Here is a 19,785-nt window from a genome sequence, read left to right as displayed (position 1 = left end):
CAACCCCTCTGTCATGGTCAGGGACAGCTTCCACTAGACCAGGTTGCTCAAAGACCCCATGCAACCTGGCCTTGCACCCTTTCAGGGATGGGCCATCCACTGTAGGTACAGAAAAATCAAAGGTGAGCAATTCAGATCTATATAGACCCTGTGAGACTGAAAGCAATAAGAATAATCAAGGCCACAGCTGATGCGGACCAGTAAAATCACTCCCTAAACGTTCGCAGCAACTCCCCAGAGGTTTCCCATGAGAACTCCTCAGGTCTCCCACAGGACTCCAGAGATGTTCCTGAAAACAGTCAGGATGAGTTCACCAAAACATTGGGCTTGTTAGATATGGATTATAACCAATTGGGATTTGCAATTAGATAGTATGAAGTTCAATTTAACCAATAGAATGTAACTTTAACCCTATATAAACCGTGTGCAGTATGTAATAAAGGGCATTTGCTTGATCACACTGGTCTGATGCGTGATGTCCTTTTCCTCTGTGTTATTTATTGTTTACTTTAATCCACAACAAGAGTTTATTCCAAAAATCGCATCTAAACCTACCCTCTTTCAAGATTAGAGCCATTCCTCCTTGTGCCACTGTGAACCATTCCCTCCCTGTGTGCCCCTGTAAAAAGTTCCTCTCCAGCTTTACGTACTGGAAGGTGCTGTAAAGCCTCCCCAGAGCCTTCTCTTCTCCAGGCTGAACAACTTAGACTAAACTCCAGGCTAAACTCTCTCAGACTGCCTTCTTAGGAGAAGTGCTCCAGCCTCCTCTGATCACCTTCACGGCCCTTCTCTGGACTCACTGCAGCAGGTCCATGTCCTTCTTGTATTGGGGGCCCCAGAGCTGGATGCAGCACTCCAGGTGGGGTCTCTCAAGAGCAGATTAGAGGGGTAGATTCATCCCCCTTGAACTGCTGGCCACACTCCTCTCAATACAGCCCAGGACACAGCTCACTTTCTGGGCTGCAAGCACACATTGCCAGCTCATGCTGAGCTTCTCATCACCAACAGCCCCAAGTTCTTCTCAGGGCTGCTCTCAATCCATTCTCCATTCGGCCTGTATTTTTGCTTGGGATTGCCCTGACCCAGGTGTAGGATCTTGCACTTGGCTTTGTTGAACTTCACGAGATTTGCACACTTCCATCTCTCCAGCCTGTCAAGGTCCCTCTGGATGGCACCCCTTCCCTCCAGCATGTTGACTGCACCACAGAGATTGGCATCATAGGCAGACTTGCTGAGTGTGCACTCAATCCCACTGTTCACATCACTGACAAAGATGTTAAACTAATGTTAAACACCTTAAGCTGTAATTTGCTCAATCTTTGAGGCCAATCTGTTGGAATCACATACAGGTCTCAGCTTGACACCAACCCTGAGCCTGTGTTCAAAGGCAGTAGAGGAGTAGCCTCTGGCTTTTTGGTGTCTCTCTGCAAAAGAGGAGCCACAGAACTTTGTTTTCTCAGAGCATGAAGAAAAATGTATTCTACTGTGGAGTTCCATTTATTGTGGCAACATGCCAATACCCAGATCTAAAAAGGGAGGATGAACTTTTAGAACAGTGATCCCATCCTAGGTATTTACTATCTGGAATGAAGTAAGCCTGAACAGAACCAGGTGTGTATGAAAGGAGATGAAGGAATGTAATTTAAAAAGTAGTTCCTTTAAAACTGCACAAGTGTTACTGTGTTAGTGTTAGTTTTCCAGTAATTGACTACTGCATTGTGCAGTAAACTTCAATTTTGTGACATACAGAAACTGGAAGGCACCTTTAAAAGTAAATATAAAATATTTTAGGTCTTATATGTTAGAAAGAACATGAATACAACCACTGGATATTTTATTTTCAAACATAATTCTGCAATTCGATATCATTTGCATATGGCTATAGAAGTCCTTATCTAGTCAAAAAAAGAGGGAAGTTGATAAACCATCAAGGAAGGAAATACTGAGGTTTAAAACAGCCACAAATTTGTTTTTCTTCAGCTTATAATTCTAAAAACTCAAATGCCGTAATACTGGATGGGCTGCCAGACTGTTTCCTTCATAATTCTGCCTTTCTCTTATCCATTCTTTAAAGATCAAAACCAAGCATGTTAACTTCAGTCAGTGAACACACCAATCAAACAAACACATTCCCTTAACTTCAGGCTCTGATTAATCCCACTGGTAGCCTTTGACCTTGATTTCCACAATGTCTTGCAGTGCACAAAGAAGCTTGACCTCGTATCGGAAAACTGCAGAGATTTGGTTTGGAAAAAATAAAGCCACTTTCATCCCCATTACCAAAGTACTACATTAAAATCCATAAAACAGAGGGCTGAAATCTGAAGTTTAGGCCTTGGAGCCAGTTTCACAATCTGTTTCCTGTAGCCAGAGTTCATTTGCAGCCAGTGGAAAAAACAAGTTCTAAAAGATAAAAGCAGTGCTGTGACTTTCAATCAATCTTAGCATTCAGCATGTGAATAGAGCTGTACCAAAGTCTAAACCAAAGCTCCAGTTCTGATTCTGATTCACTTTATTGACCTTGGACATACGTAGCCATTTTGAGAGACACTCAAGAAGTGCAAACTTATCACAGGAAAAATAAGATCTATCCAGCTTCTGAAGATCAAAATTTAGATAGAAAAAAAGCAAACATACATGACATGTTTATCCACAGGAAAATGGGAGACCCTAATGAGTGATGACAGAACAGGACAGGAAGCTGAAGTAGTAGCTAATGTAAAAAATAAAACAAAAGCCCCTCAACAACATAAAAGGTGCTGGCAGAATTATTTTCATTGAACCCATCACTTACGCTGGGTGGAGGCCTCAAGTGCTTAGAGAAGTCAAGACCCGTATTTATTACAGGTAGTGATGATTTCTGCAGATACATTGTTCATGAGGGTGCCAAAGGCCTAGAGAAGGCAGCTGTGTGAGCAGTCCAGGCCTGTCCATGCTGCCAAACAATGGCAATGTAGTCTCCTTGTAGAAAGGATTTCATGGAAAAGAGAGACTGGTCTTCCTTGAAAGGCACAGGTAACATAGAATGACACTTACATTGCAAGATTTAAAGACACAGTGACAGAAAAAAAAGGGATGCTAGATGAAGAAACCAGATTCTTCACAAATAAAAGAGCTGTTGATGGCTGGTGTTGGGGAGCCAGCCCAAGCTCTGTTCCTGGACTCAGAGGTGGTTTCTGGATCTTTATAGGCCCAATGTCCTGTTCCTCATTTACTTTCAAGTATTCTTTTGCCTTTCAGTACGCTCAAAATTTTAGTTTCACAGTTGCTTTAATGTGAGAGCTGCAAACAGTTCTGCCCTTGTTTCCCTCTCTTTTTCTCTGCCAAGAGGTGAACTGGATCCAGGAACTGACTTCGCTGAAAATTATCAAAAAAAAAGAAAAAGCAAGCATCTTTTCCCCCTCAAGCAAAAAGCGTGGGAAACAGCAGTACCTGCCCATTTGGTGACAGATTTCACTTAATCACAGAATGGCTGAGGTTGGCAGGGACCTCTGCAGACCTCCTGGTCACACCTTCCCGCTCAAGCAGGGACACCTAGAGACAGCTGCCCAGGACCATGTCCAGGTGCCTCTGGAAGATATCCAAGGATAGTCACTCTGGAACCTCCCCAGGCAAGCCGTGCCAGCGCTTGTCACCATCACAGTAAAAAAGTATTTCCTGATGTTCAGAGGGAACATCCTCTGTCTCACTTTGAGCCCATCACCTCTGATACTGTCACAGGGCACCATTGGGAACTCCCTGGCTCCGTCCTCATTGCACCTTCCCTTCAGGTACATATACATGTATGGATATACACACGGGTAAGAGCTCGCCTGAGCCTTCTCTTACCCAGGTTCATCAGCCCCTGCATCATGTGGATACAACCACTGCGGAACTATTGTCCATTTTGAATATTGCGGAGACTTTCCCCCCCTTTCATTCCAACTGATGACGGCTCCGTGTTTCGCTAGCACCGACTGGTTTTCCCTTCTCGCTGACGACTTTACTTAAGCTATATGGAAGCGCGCCTCTCACACGCCTTCAGGGTCGCTTAAAACACGTTTGCCGTTGCACGGCTCTGAGCCAAAGCCGACACGGCGATTCCTCCGCCGCGGGCCCACCCACGCTCCATGACGGGAACACTCTTCCTTGGGCAGGGCCCGGCAGGGCCAGGCAGGGCCGCGCTGCCTGCCGGGAGTCGTAGTTCTTCGCTTGCACAGCGCTGCCTGCCGGGATACCTCACCTCCCATCGGCTGGACTACACATCCCAGAACCCCTCCGAAAGCTGCCGCTACCCGCTGCGATTGGGCCGCCGCCAGGGAGCCCTGGCAGAGGATTGGCTGGCGCGCACGTCCGTCAGGCGGGCCGCGGCGCCGGGCGGAAGCGCTTCCCCCGCAACCGGAGCGAGGGGCGGCCGGGGGTCTGTGGCGGCCCCGGCGGGGAGGGCTGAGGGGCGGCCCCGGCCCTGCCTCTCCCTCTCCCGGGGCGGCCCCTTCTCTCCATGCCCGGGGCAGGGAGGAGGAGCCGCGGGCCCCGCGGGTTGGTGGCCGCCCCTCTCCCCGCCGGGAAAGGCGAAGCCGCAGCGGCGCCGCTCGCTCGGCAGCCCCGGCGCGGGAGGGCGGCGGCTGTCGGGGGCACCGGCCGGGGCTGCCCCCCATGCGGCGCGGGCAGCGGGCTCTGCGCTCGCCGTCGTGCGTGTGGGCGGGCTGGCGGCTGCCGGGAGCCCGCCATGGGGCGGCCGCGCCGGGGCTGCTGAGGAGGAGGAGGAGGAGGCGGCGGGGCAGCGGCAGCCGGGCGGCCCCATGGAGGAGCGGGACGGCGAGGTGCGCTGGGACGGGCTGTGCAGCCGCGACGCCGCCGCCCGCGCCGCCGCCCTGGACACCATCGGGCAAGCCGTACTGCGCCGAGCCGAGAGCATCGCCCCCGCCGCGGCCGCCGACGGGCTCTCGGTGCCCGCAGCCCGCGACGGGCTGGGCCAGGCGCTGGCCCGCCTGCTCATGCTCTCCAGGCGCTGCCCCTTTCCCGACGTGAGGGAGAAGAGCGAGGCGATCCTCGGCGGGGTGCAGGTGAGCGCCGCAGAACCCCTCCCCTTCGGCCGAGGGTCGGGGGCTCTCCCGGATCCGTCCCACGAAGGGCACCCTCGGTTTGCATCTGTGCGGCGAGGTGGGTGGGCGTCGGACCCGCTGGGGCAGATTTATTTCTGTGTTATTACATGCCAAACGCTCTCTCTCCACGAAGAAACATTTGGAAAAGCCTTACGAAAGGGCAGGGCGGGGGGAAGTGTCTTTCTGGAGACTTTCAAAACCCACTGGACGCGTTCCTGTGTGACCTGCTGTAGAGGACCCTGCCTTGGCAGTGGGATTGGAGCGGATGATCTCCAGAGGTCCCTTCCAACCTTCACTATTCTCTCAATCGGTGAAAAAGCGTAAGGTCTTTCAGGGCAATCCGGCGGAGAGGAGGATATGGCAATGAATGGCTGGAAAGTTGGGGCATCCCGAAGAAAGCGCTGAAATAACAGCTTTAACACTCTCGTTTCGGTCTGTATGAACAAGTGCTGCGATATTACTAGGTTAGCTTTAATAGGAAAACAGGAAGTATTCACATTCGAGGTTCCAACTGAAAATATAAATATAAATGGTTTGGGATCTTTTAAAACCCGTATAAGCTTCCAGGCTATTGAGCCAGAGCCTGTCAAAATTCCCTCTCTGTTTATTGATAGTTTTTCCACTGGAATAGATAGAATCCAATTTTTTTATAGCTCCTAGGTGACCTAGCCAATAGAGGATTACTTTTTCTGACCTAATGCTACAAAAATAAATGTTACTTTGTACTCTTCCACTGTTACTATCTAATTATAGTTACAGCGCAATTCTCTTGTCTCCTCAAATTTTTGCGCAGGTCTTCGAATTCTTGTATTAATAGGTCTGGCAGCACTGCTAAAAATACTACTTGCTGCAGAGCAGGAAAAGGAAATTTGGGTATTTCTTTTAATCACAAGTGAATACACCAAACTGTGCTTGGAGTCAGCTGCCTGATTCCCACTATTGTGCTTTCTCTCCCTGAACGTTAACAGGTTGAATAAAGGGGAATCTAGGGAGAAATAACAACTACTATAATAATAATTCAAAAATATTATAGATATAATAATTTACACATTGCATACATATTTATTACATGAAAACTATTATGTAATATAGGTAGAATTACATTCTGAGTTTGGATTATTGGAGCTGAAAGAGGCTCTGTTTATTTTGTCCAACTTCTCAATGGTGTGCAATGTGATAGATATGGTATAATTTATTTTATACACTTTAGGCTGTATGGAACATTTTTCTCAAAGCAGATTTTATCAGTAGAAGCTGATGGTTTCACATGGTCTGTGTGAAAAGCTGGACAGCTTTTCTTAAAACAACCCAAACCAGTGAAGTTAACAAATAAACAAAAAACCCCACCCCAAACTTGAATATTAATTTAAAAACTTAATCTGGCACCTTTGCAACGTCATTTTCCCTGTTGAAGATTCAAATGAGAAGTGAGTTTGTTATCAGTGAGAATGATGAGTCACTGGAACAGACTGCTAAGGGAAGACTTGTTTTTGTCAGGTCCGAGATATTCGAGTCTATTCGAAGGCCAAACAGATGGTGATCTCTCACCTAAATTTTGGAGGAGGTCAGAATACATGACCTGATTACTCCCTTTTAGGTTTTCATGTATTGAAGTTAAAGGCATGATCAACTATTAATCTTGTTTAGAAGCTTTGTTACTAGGTTTTTTTAACTAGGCTGAAAAGTTCTGGTAGAAAATATGTCTATTTTCATAGAGCAAGTGCAAGTTCAAATCCCATGGTCATACCTCGCTTGATTAATAAAGACAGATGTGAAAGGTATAAAAGATACGGATCCAAATGTATATACACAAACTGCAGTAAAGGTTTAACAGCAAATTAAGCAAACTAAAATCAGATACAACATTATCTTAAGAAAATCTTTAAAAGCTGCTCTAAGAGAGTATTCTTTATTTTATGAATTTAGAGTGGCAAATCTTAGTTTTTGTCTCTGTACTCATAAATGAAAATGTTCGTTGTAATCTTTGGATCCACATTTGTGGAAAAAATAAGCCAATCCAAGTACTCTGTTTTGGATGCTGGGGCTTATTTTCAGGCATGAAATGGTTTTCTGTTGATTACACGGCCAAGAGGAACTTTATTCAAATCTCTGCAGTGAAGATGGCAGATAAAGCAAACGGTTAAATATAATTATCCCATGGCTTTCAGCAGTGATTCCAAAAGGAAATAGCTCAGTAACATTATAAAAATGTGAAATCCTCTTCAGAACAGTATCAGTACTTAAAGGATTCACTTGTATTACTTTAGCTCCCTGTTTTGGGATATGAAACAATATTTAAGTCCACAGCAATATTTACCATTATGATGCCTAAACCTTATTCTGTGCCAGGATATAAATGATACAGAGCCCAGGGCAGGAGAGGCAACTTGTAACCCAAAAGTTCTCCTGAGTACTGGGGCACCCCTTCTTCTCTCTTCTGTGGGATGGTCCAAACCAGACTAGTAGTCTGAGCCTGGACTGACTGACCATTTTTTTAATCCATCCCTCTCAGAATGAAGAATTGTGAAATGTTCTTTCTTCATCTTTCAGCTTTGCTTCCAGGATATATCAGTGAGGGAAATGAAGATTTGAATTTTCCACGTGGTCTAATGGCTGTTTCTTTCTGGGCCCTCTTGCCTGTTGGGGCACTTAGCAAATATTTAGGCATGAGCAGCTGTGTTGCTGGTGTTTTTGCAGCTCTGTGTCTGGAGCAAGCTGGTAGAATGCATTTTAATATGGCTGGTGTGAGCTGCAGGCTTGGCAGCAGCCTCTGTCAGCATGGCATTTGTCTAAGCCTGCTTTTGTTGCGGTCTCTTTTCTGGATAAAAATTCCTCTGATAAATGGTGGAATGCTAAGTATGGAATCATAGAATAGAATCATAGAATTGATTGGGTTGGAAAAGACCTCCGAGAGCATCAAGTCCAACCCTTGGTCCAACTCCAGTCCCTTTACCAGATCATGGCACTCAGTGCCATATCCAATCTCAGTTTAAAAACCTCCAGGGACGGGGAATCCACCACCTCTCTGGGCAGCCCATTCCAATGCCTGATTACTCTCTCTGGAAAGAAATTTTTTCTGATATCCAACTTCAATTTCCCCTGGCAGAGCTTGAGCCCATCGTGCCCCCTTGTCCCATTGCTGAGTGCCTGCAACTTTCTTCTTTGCTACTAAAAATATAATTATCAATGTTATTATTAATAAATGGTATCAGAATCTATAAAATTTAATTATTGCTTAATGTAAAGTCCTGTTGATTTGACTTAAGAGTTTCTTACTGTAGGTTATCTATCTTTATATATAATAATGTTTTCTTTTTAGCCTAAGAGGATATATCTAGTTTCTCATTTAGAGTAGACAAGTTTTTTTCTGAGAGTTATTACAAAGAGTATCAACAAACTAGTCCTCTTTTTTATTATAAAACTTTTGTACTTTTATTAATACAAACAAGATCCAAAAGCCGCTTTGACTGAATAATTTTAAAAATATTTTGTAAATATTTCAATTGCCATCTTTTAACCAAGTGAGAAGAGTTTGAATGTTTGCATTTGAAAATATTTGAGTATTTTTTGAGCTAAAACTCCAAGTACATATTATGGCTTTTGATAATTTCTTGCACATGTTTCATTGCTTATGACCTCACAGAGTAGCACATCATTCCACCTGATATGCTGGGTATCTGCACAGCAACAGAAATATATTGGGAAAGAACAGCAGAGGGAGGTCTAAACATGTTATTATTAAAAGTATTCTGCTAGCCTCAATCGGATCAATTAGATGTATGAGACTGGAATATAAATACAAGGTGGAGAAGAGCCACTGAAAGTGTGAGATTTGGGAGCTAAAATCTCTTGTAACCATCCAGTGGAAAAGACTGAGCAGAACATACTGCTCTACAGGGGTATGTAAGTTCATAAAAATAGTTTTTTATATAAACACAGAGAATGCACAGAGAATGTTAGCCTACATAGGATAAAAGGTGACAGAACAGCAGAATGAAACTTGTGTCAAAAAGCTCAGCATGTAAAGCTTGACTGGGGCAAATACAAGGAAATGAAAAAAACAATCTCAACCTCTTTGAGAAGTAATGTCATGATACCAAACCTTTGCATTGAAGAGGGAAACTAATAATGAGAAAAGAATTTTGCTCTCTATTGATCCTTTCATTGATGTAAATGAAACATACAGAAAATGGGAAACTGTGTTGCTGAAGGTGCAAAGTGCACAAAGATGCATGAATAAAGCTGGGATGGCCAAACACTTAAGGAGGTGTAGCTAAAATGAATGTTGAAAGAAAGCAAGAAATAAAAGATTCACAGATTAATGGTTAACAGATGACGCTGAGGTGATTGAAATGTTTTCTGAAAGGGCTAATCCAGTCATGATAAAAGCAAATATAAGTCCCTTCCTAGTCTAGGAGTGGGGGAAAAACCTCTAAGTTACTTGAATAAGCAACAGATTTTTAATATGGTAGGGCCTGATGAAATTAATTGCAAGGTGCTTAAAAAACCCCAGTTTAGGTCAGGCAATCTCATACAGTGGATTGGAATCTTGAGACAGTGGAGAGAAGTAGCAGACTAAAAAAGATTAATTGGTGTGTTTCTGTTCAGTGTGGACTAAGTCGGATGGGATGAAGATGAAGCTGGAGAATTTTAACTTCAGCTCAAGCTAAAATATTGGACCAGTAGTGAAACACATTTTTAGTGCCTAGGAGAAGAAGTTGAGCAACAGCCAAAACAGATTTATCCAGGATAAATTCTTTTAAATCCAGCATTGCTATGACTTCTATGATGCAGTAACAGGCCTTGTGGTGGAGAGAGGTTTTATAATGTCACTGTTGATATATTGTAGTTCTTAATGTTCACAAGATACTTTTATTAGCAAGATAGGGAATTATGATCTATAAACTACCCTGTAATGAGTAAAATTAGCTAGAAAACCATCCCCAGAAGGCAGTTGAGGTCAGGTAACAAGTACTTGGTACAGACTCCACAAGGTCCTGTCCAACACAATCTGGAGTAATAAATTTTCATGCTTTGTTGAATTGCAGATTACAAGCTGGGGGGGAGAGTAAGAATACTGGAGAGCAGCCATATAATTTAAAATTATTTTGATAGTTAATGTGAGCTTGTATAATATCTTCTAGTCCTCTGGTTTTTTTGTGAAGGAAGTTTGAAGTATTTAGTGGTGGTATAGTCAGCTAAATGGATCTAAGACAATACATTCCCAGAGAAATGGGGGATGGAGGGGATGAAGAGACTGCTGTAAAAAGGAAGCAAACATGAGCTAGAATGAATGATCAATGGATGTAAATTCCAGAAAGACTTGGGCTAGACATTTGGGGAAAATGTCAAGATTAGGGTAGTAAAGCATGTCATGTTTGTCACTAGAACTCTGTCTCAACTGCTCTTAAAAATCTGGCAGGAGTGATGTATTTATTTGATCTTTCCCTGAGAAAGGCAGGATATTGCTAACTGGATGATTTTTCTTTCCAGTCTCTTTGTCTGTGTTTTGTGTTGGTAACTGCTTGGAGGGACTATGAGCACCATCTAAGGCCTTTTCCTATGATCTCTAAGGTATTTTACTAGACAGGTAGTGCTGGAACTTGTGGTGTGGAACCTGTCTCTTACATAAAACCATCAGCTGGGCTTGGGGGGGCTCTGAGTACCTCTTTGTTTTCTCAGGCCTACTCCTCTGTGGGATAAATGTAACAGAATTCCATAGTTTGCCAAGGACTGTTACAGCACAGAAGAGAGGGCTTATGTCAGCAGCCAAATACATCCTTCTGTCTTACAGCCTTTGGGCACTGACTGTGATTTCGGCTTGCTTGGCAGTGCACATGGAATGGGATATCCTTACCTTTCCAAATCATGGCAAAACGCTTGTGTGGCTTTAAATTAAATGAGCATCCAGAAGGAATGGGAAGACTTCTAGTCACAGACAAAGCAGCCATCATGTCCTCTTGCTCTGCCACAGTGGTAGGACAAGTAAAGCCTCTGCTAGGAGAGCAGGTAGTGATTCCCGTGTGTCTGTCCATAAAGGATAAAACAGGAGTTACTTTTCTGTTTCCTTGCTGTATTTTTTTCTAGCAATGTGAGTTCGCAAGAGGGTTCACTCTTTGCTTTGTGAATGCTCCATGTCTGAGCTCTGGGGTACATGCTTGTTAAGAGTAATAAGTGTGAAACTCAATTATGCTTCTTGCTTTCAAGTGGTTTAACCTGATGACTCTGGTATCACAGAAGACTGGCTAACTTTGGAAATCTTTAATCTGCTTTTAGTGTAATCTTTGATAAGTGACTTTATAACTTTGTCTAAAATCTGTTTTTAGCCTTCCTGCACAACGCAAGTAACTTTCTTTAGTGAATGTTGAGATCTGTAGCTCGGCACATCTGCTGGGTTGTGGGATTTCTTTTGTCCATTTCTTTTGACTGCGTCCTGCTGCGTGGTTGGGGTGGTTGCTGTTGGTCAGTCACCATAGAAAGGTGTCTGATGAAATTTATAGTCTGTTCAAGCTCACAAATTTAAATATAGGATCCTGACTTGTGGTGGTGAATTTGATCCATCTGGAAGCTGACTAGTCTCCCTGCACAGCGCCAATACCCAAATCGGTTTGTTTCCCATAGTACTCTTATATAAAGAGAATTAAAACATCCTTTTTTGTGCGTTCACTTCATTGCAAAAGTATGTTCTGTCTCTTCCAGCAATTAGGTGGAATGGAGTTAATTACTTATTGTAGGATGCTCCCTTCAAAATCCACATGTTACTTTACCAGGTCACTAGTTTGGAAAACAGCTGTAAGGGTATTTTTGTGGTGTTCAGATGCTCTTGGTTTTCTCAATATTGGGAGAGATTACTGAAGTAATCACATGATGCACTTGAACGATTAGTCTCATCTACAGCTTCTGCTCCTCCATAGTGTTTATTGTGAACATGTGCTGATGATGGACCTGTATGGTGCTGGAGAAGTTAAGGGAGAAGGCTTAATCTTGACATGTCAGGGAATATTCTGAGCAGGGGTGGGAATGTATTTGTTAAAAAACTTAAATTATCAGTAATACTTAGCTTGCCTTATCTGCCTCCTCACTCTTTCAGCTTACTTGCATCCTTTCTTCAGGCTTCAGTCTGCTGAGAGAGATGAAGGGAAATTTTCTTTTGTTGAGCTTGTCAGCTACAGAATTGCCTGACCTTGGACATGTCTTTGCTTTGAATAAAGAGTTACTTGAAAACACTGGAGGTTCTCAAAGTGATGTAAAGGAAGGTATCTGGGTCAGTTCTAATGCTGCTTCTGTGTTTGGAGCCATTCCATAATTTTCTGTGCTAACTGTATGCCAATCTTCTTGTATGGAAATGAGTTTTGCTTAGTCAACTTTTTCTTATAATTGCTTGGAATAATTTGATCTGTAAATGTATGTTTGTGACTCTGCTGAATTGATATTTAGGGCATCACAGCTAGAATGTTTATTTTCAAAAGAATTGAAGAGTGAAGCGCACATTTGATAATATTATCTTGGGTTTTATTTTTTGACTGCACTGAAGTACTTTACACTGAAGAAATCGAACACAAACATGTCCTTATCTCTTTAGAAATGAGATGAGCAACTACAGAGTGTGCACTGGTGGCTTAGATAAGAAAGGTTTGTTTCCTGGCTTTTATTTTATAGGAGCTAATATCTAGCTAATATCTAGAGATCTCTGGAAACCAGAAATAATTCAGCTTGAATGCATTTTGTAAATAACAGCGTCTGTTCTCCTGATCTAGTAGTTGCTAAGTCACATGAGCTCTTTTTTAGATTTTTTTTTTTCATTTTTCTTTGTCCTCTGCTTCTCTTTCTAGAGGTACTTGTAGAAACTGGCTATTCATTTCAACTCCCAGCTGGAGATGAGCCTTTCCAGTCTACACTCATGTATTCCAGTATCAACTTAATGTTTATCTTAAATTACTTTTCTCTCTCTGATAGTAATAGTGTGAGAGCAGCAGTGATCCTTCCCCTCTCTGCACTGATATTGCTACAAGTTCTTCTGTGCTTTAAGTTGCCAAAAGGCCAGTTTATTTTTATTTTAATCTTAAATAATTTGTTTTTCCTATTTAATATGTAAATAAATGTCTTCACTTTAGGGTCTTGGCATGCATTTGGATGTTTTTTGCTCACATACAAAGAATTTTTGTGCATCTTGAGGAGATGTTCAAGCAAAGTGAAAAGCACTAAGACTTTGAAAAGGTTTATAAATTAGCATACTATATGCAAAACTAATTAGCATATTATATTACATAAAAGAATAAATGTATGGACTCCTAGGGCATGTAAGATAATACATCTTCCATTAGCTTGACCAAGGTGCCTTACTTAAAATAAAATTGCCTTGTCTGACTGTGTCAAGTGTAAAGTGAGCACTGAAGAAATACTTGCTGTTTTATCATCTTAGTCTTGACTTTTTTTTCAGGTCAGGGTTTCTCCTTTTAAAATAAACACAGTGGAAAAGTACTGAATATACCATTGTGGGCCAGAAAAAATAGTTTTGAAAGCTTGAGTATATTTTCCTGTGGATACTGAGTGTTTAAATTTCCAAAAATATGGTTTGCTGTCAGTATGGTTTTCTATTCCAGTAAATTGTTTACAGTTTAAGGGGGATGGGAGGGTGGGAAAAGCTCGGGTCTCTCTCCAGAAATGAAGTGAAACATGGAACTCTTCACTTGTAGCTACACACATAAATTAAATCCAAAAGGTTAAGTGGTGAAGTTTTTTTCTTGTTTACTGTTTTCTTGATGTTTCCAATGACTTTGACTTTATTTTTTTTCTTTGTCTTTTTTTATTCTGGAAAGTTTAGGTTAGATGCCTGCCAAAAGTTGGTTTGGGAAGGTGAACTGGTTTAGTTCTGTTTAAACCTAGTAAACAATTAACCATTTTCCTTACTTCAGCTTTATGCAGAAACCAGGCTTGTTATTTCAAGTAATTTTTGTTCAAAGTATCTCACCCAGTGTTGCATTACAGTGCCTAAATATTCTCCCAAAATATATATTTGGGCTGGTATTTTAAAAACAGAGGTGATGGCACTGATGTCATGTACTCTGGTGAGCCTCCCTCTGGTGCAACTGCAGGAACTACTTCCAATTCAGGCTTTGTACTAAACAAAAGCACAGTGCTTCTGAAAACATGGGTTTTTTTACTGTAAATTAATTAGAAATTGTAACTTTGCTTCACTATTCCATGCTTTCTGGAGTCAATAAGAAGGATTTCTTGGTGTCAGGTCCTTTGTCTGCCTAAATAGCTGACAGGCCTTGTGGTCCTAAGTTTTGAGACTCCAGGTGTAGCAACTTAGTTAAATTTCCCTCTTGGGATATTCTTGCTTGCTATTGAATTGGTTTTAAACAGTTTTCTTCCAAGACAGGTATTTTTTAAAGAATCCCTGAACTCCTAGAGAATAAACATTGAATAATATGGTATTTGTTCAAAGGGAGGAACAAACTTGAAAATGGAAACTTATTTAAAACTCTGAAGCCTTTCCTGTGCGCTGCCTTTTTTTTTTTTTTTCAGTGGGGAGGAGAACCTCTTTTTGGAAAGATTTTTTCCATTGCAGCTTGTTGCTGAGCCTCCCCTGTTCCTGGTGTTTTGGTGCAACAAAACTTTTAGCTTTAAAATGCAGCTGGTTTGCCAACACCACATTCCACTCAGATTAAGCTGTTTGTTAGGATTTTCCATTTATTTAATGTAAGTTTTAAACTACACTCACACTGATTTCCATGTAGAAGAAAGACTGAAAAGAGAAAAAAGTTTTTCTTAAGCTTTCTGTTTTTCTGAATTTCGAGTCATTGCTGAGTGCAAACTTATGTTGGTTCAAGAGTACTAAATATTTGGCAGCTGCCATGCACAAAATGTTTTGTGGAGCTCATTGTGTTATGAAGGTAAGTCCTTACCAGGACAAGATTGCTTTTGGCATTTGCCCTAACTTCATATGCATCCATTCTGTCCTTCCTTTTGTGTTATGAAAAAGTTTTTGGAAGCCTTGTAACTCTACCTAGATTCATTTTTAGTGGTTGCTTCTATTTACCTAGAAACTGATGTATAGTGTTCTACAAGAGAAGCTTAATTCTGGCATTTTTTATTGCTACTGTTCTGTTCTGATGCAAGAAAATAAACCAAATGGAAATGTTTTTGTCTGACTTTTAGACGGCATATTGGTATCTTGGTTTGTAGTATTCTGCTTTTCTAACTATTCAGAACATGACAAGTCTGGCTGATACTGTCTGGAATCTCTTGGAAGAGTGTGTGTAAACTGGGAAGGTCAAGTGTTGCTTCTCTTTCCTTCATTACTTTGATGCTTTAAAATCTATAAAATTTGTATTTTAAGGCATCAACTTGACATCAGGCCTTAATGTTAAAAGATTTTAGTTTTTAAATAAGGGTGATTAGGAATGAAAACATGACAGTTTTGTCAAGACATGAACTGGGTATGCCATCATTTTTCCAAAATACTATGTACTAGAATTACGTTAGGAAAAAGGCCCCTCAGATTTTTTTTTTCTTTATGTGTAGTTGGTTTAGGCAGTTATAAGGAGATGTCTTCTTGATTCTGTAACAGAAACAAACGAACAAATGGTATCATTATGTGTTTTCCTAACTTCAGCAGAAAAATAAGTACTAATCTTTAAATATTTGCACTATGAATATTTGATTAAAATAAGAGTGGAAAATCCAACTTGTAAAACTGATTAAGTCCCTTTGTTGTCCAAAACATCCAAGAAATGTAAATGGAAATCAAACTGGAAAGATACATGCTGTAAGTTGTTATTAAGTATATTCAGTATGATAAGAGACAGGCAATCTAACAAAGAACTCTCTAAATTCTGAAGCCAAGCATAATTTATTTCATTTTGAAATAGTACTGAGGGATTTTACTAGAGATAATACTATGTGAAATGTCTTCTCCTTCTGTATGTATCAGAAGCCAGAGATAATGTAATTCAATAGCCTTGTTTGAGGCTCATTTTCTGTATCTGGTGCAACAGTAGATTCTGATGCTCACTGAAATCAAGGACTCCATCCCTTCGAGACTGACAGTTTTAATATGGATAATTGTCTGTAAACTACTTTCTCTTCAAAATGATTGATACCTCTTACATAGTTTGTGCTTCCCTGAGATTGGCTCAGTTGGTTAACACTTGGTTGTAATAATGCCAAGGTTATGGGTTCAATCCCCTGTGTGGGCCATTGACTTAAAAGCTGGACTCAATGATCCTTGTGGGTACCTTCCAACTCAGAATAGTCTGTGACTATTGAGCTCTTTTTGGGAAGTGTTGAACCCTGACACTTACAGATCGCAAGGGGAAGCTTCTTGTAAGAAGTTACTGTAATTCTTAATGATTTTGAAGGTTATAAAATGAATAAAAGCCTTGAACCAGCATGCTGTTTAATATTCTGTTGCAAATATAGAAGAGAAACAGCTATTATGTCCTTGTGGCAGTTCCTTCCCTTCATTTAATTAGATGGGATAATGACTGTTCAGAGTATGGTCTGATTTGGAAATCCACTCATCTGCAGGAGAGTATCCTAAAGGGAGTATTCTCATTATTGAAGCAAATTCTTAAGTTCTAGAAATATCTTAATCTTTTTTATTTTTCTCTTGTAGTGGAAATGAAGTAATGAATCTGTATCAAAAATAGCATGGCCAGCAGGACCAGGGCAGTGATCCTTCCCCTGTACTCTGTGTTGGTGAGGCCACACCTTGAGTACTGTGTTCAGTTCTGGGCCCCTCAGTTCAGGAAAGATACTGAGGTGCTGGAGCGAGTCCAGAGAAGAGCAACAAGGCTGGTGAAGGGACTGGAGCACAAGCCCTATGGGGAGAGGCTGAGGGAGCTGGGGTTGTTTAGCCTGGAGAAGAGGAGGCTCAGAGGTGACCTCATCACTGTCTAGAACTACCTGAAGGGAAGTTCCAGCCAGGTGGGGGTTGGTCTCTTCTCCCAGGCACTCAGCAATAGGACAAGGGGACACGGGGACACTGCCAGGGGAAATTGAAGTTGGAGATCAGAAAAAAATTCTTTGCAGAGAGAGTAATCAGGCATTGGAATGGGCTGCCCAGAGAGGTGGTGGATTCACCTTCCCTGGAGGTTTTTAAACTGAGATTGGCCGTGGCCCTGAGTGCCATGATCTGGTAAATGGACTGGAGTTGGACCAAGGGTTGGACTTGATGATCTCGGAGGTCTTTCCCAACCCAGTCGATTCTATGATTCTATCTATGGTCACATTTGCAGAGGGACCTGCTTTACTGAGGGTAGGTACATTATTGCTATCTGATGATCTAATAATTACAGATGACAAATAAGCCAGCAGGCACTTCATTAACAGTGTTGTGTACAAGATACAATTTTGACATTATCCTGAAAAAAAAATCTTAATGTCATTCCTGGGAGCATCCCTGAATTAACAGAACTGCTCATGTGTGGTAAAGTGAAGCACTCTGGACTCTGAATCCCAGGGACCTGAGTTCCAGTCTCAGTGGGACCATCCCCTGGCAGTTCAATGCCTCCCTGCCATCCCATCCCGTCACATCTCAGATGCTCAGCAGGGTCAGTCCCGGTTAGTACCGGGTGCTGTGACAGTCCTGAGGATTTCCCTGTCACTGTCCAAGCTTGCTCGGCTGTGGCAGATGAACCTCAGGACTTAAACGGTGGGGCCAGTTCTGCGCACGCTGTGCCTCACCTAAAAAATCCACTGTGCAGGCTGGAAGGGCACACCCACGTGGGGAGAGCCCTGCCCAAATCTTCCTTTGCCCAGTCTGGCCATACATACAATTCAATACACGTGCTTACAGGGTTGAGGCTGTGTGCTGGTTGGTCTGTCCAAAAGTATCTCGACACCTGGCTGCAGGATTCCATTTCAAAACATTTATTGTGAACAGTCATGTGTCTCCTTTTACAGATTTCAGGTTTCCTAGAGTTTCTGTGGCCATCAGGCTTGTGGTTACTGTGCCAAACCGACACTTGCCTCTTCATCTGAAAAGTTACATCCTGAGTGGAGCTGTAGGAAGCGTGTTTTCGATGGGCCATACTGAGCCTCCAAGCACAGTACATCTATTTTTGTGGTGGTGCACCTTGTAGTTGGGCCTAGGAGGTTAACTGTAATGTCATATGGATGCAGCTACAGTGTTTTCAGGACCAAATTGGCTCACTGTGGGCTACCAGGTGTGCCAGTTACCACAGCAGTAAATAAATAAAGTCCACAACAGTTCAATTAGCTGCAGCAAGGTCTTCCTTCCTCACTTGTGCATGCTTCACAGAATTCCACACGGAATGAACTTAAGCTGATGGACCCACTCCAGAAAGATGTAATGAATTTGAAGGAACACTTGGGGGAGACGTCATGTCTCATGTTTTGTTTCCAGGTTTTTAATTGTTTGAAGTAACATTTACGTGAATTGTGATCTATTACTCTAAAACTCTTGAAAGATGAAACTTTTGTCCTTATTGTCTCAAGCTATTTCTAGTTACAGAATAGTAACATGAAAGCATCTTGAGATGGGTGTGTATTTTTAGGACAGTTTTGGTTGGTGACGGTATCTTACTAGTTTTCTTTAAAAATTATATAATTGTAACTGACTAATTTCTCTAGCTAGATATGAAAGCAATGATGAGTGATGCAGTTATGAGAAAGGGCAAAGAGGAGCATGCACGAGTAACAAGTTTGTGATAGTAGGTGAATCAGCACTTTATGTCAAGAATGCTCACCACTATATTCCTGTTGCATGCCTATTTTTATTCCATGATTGTCAGTATTTCAGTTTTATGATGTGTTTGTCTTCAACTGAAACTTCCCAAATTTTATCTCTATAGTGCTAATCAAGACTTTTCATCAATATGTCTTTAAAAAAACAAAACTGAAAGAAGGTATTGTTAGAATTCACCTCTTCTAAATACAGAATGCATACATTCCCACATATTAAAAACTCCCCAAATTCCAAAACAACAACCAAAAAATCCCCTACTCAACTGTAGCAATGTTTTAATAGTTGAAATGATTGGGGTCAAAAAGCTGAGGTTTGTGAAGGAAATAGTCCTAAGTATGTATGATGCTGTCTTGTGTTGCTGTTCTTGGCATAGACTTCCCCATATCTTATCAGAAAATACTATTGTAGGCACTAGGTGAAAATAATAGCCATAATCAGGCTGGTTTCTTTTTCTGAAGGATCCAGCGAGGATCTTTCTGAAGGACCTTGAGGGAAATGAAATTGTCAGAGTCAAGGTGAATAACTCCTAACTTTATTTTTGAGCTTACCAATGAAGAATTTTCAACTAGCACATGGCAGCTAACTGACTTTCTAAGAGTATATTCTAAGTGGGAGGGAAGGGCTGACATTTAGTGTTTGGGGACTTTTTAGTTCTTATTAAACAAAACATAACCCATGAACATGTTTAACCCATCTCTACAATAAAATATTTTTTTCTGCTGGACTGTATTATCTTTTTTTTTTCTAATACAGGCAGAGTAAAACTCCTGTATTGTCCAGGCTAAAATCTGTGTAAATACCATTAATTGTCCGCTACTGTAAGGAAAGATAGTGAAGAAGACAATTCTTCATCACTGTCTAGAACTACCTGAAGGGAAGTTCTAGCCAGGTGGGGGTTGGTCTCTTCTCCCAGGCACTCAGCAATAGGACAAGGGGGCATGGGCTCAAGCACTGCCAGGGAAAATTGGAGATCAGAAAAAAATT

At 41.7% G+C, this 19,785-nt stretch overlaps 1 protein-coding gene across 1 annotated transcript in view; it reads left to right on the top strand.

Moving 5' to 3' along the window:
- Window positions 1-4,352: 4,352 nt before the first annotated feature.
- Window positions 4,353-19,785, top strand: part of SESN1 (sestrin 1) — a 78,715-nt gene continuing 63,282 nt past the window's right edge. Inside the window, exon 1 of the mRNA XM_071548870.1 lies at window positions 4,353-5,045. Coding sequence (XP_071404971.1) covers window positions 4,782-5,045 — 264 coding nt within the window. The 5' untranslated portion in view covers window positions 4,353-4,781. The remainder of the gene's footprint in view (window positions 5,046-19,785) is intronic.

Source organism: Pithys albifrons, chromosome 2, assembly GCF_047495875.1.
Source record: "Pithys albifrons albifrons isolate INPA30051 chromosome 2, PitAlb_v1, whole genome shotgun sequence".
NCBI lineage: Eukaryota > Metazoa > Chordata > Aves > Passeriformes > Thamnophilidae > Pithys > Pithys albifrons.
This window is presented reverse-complemented; position numbering and strand designations above follow the sequence as displayed.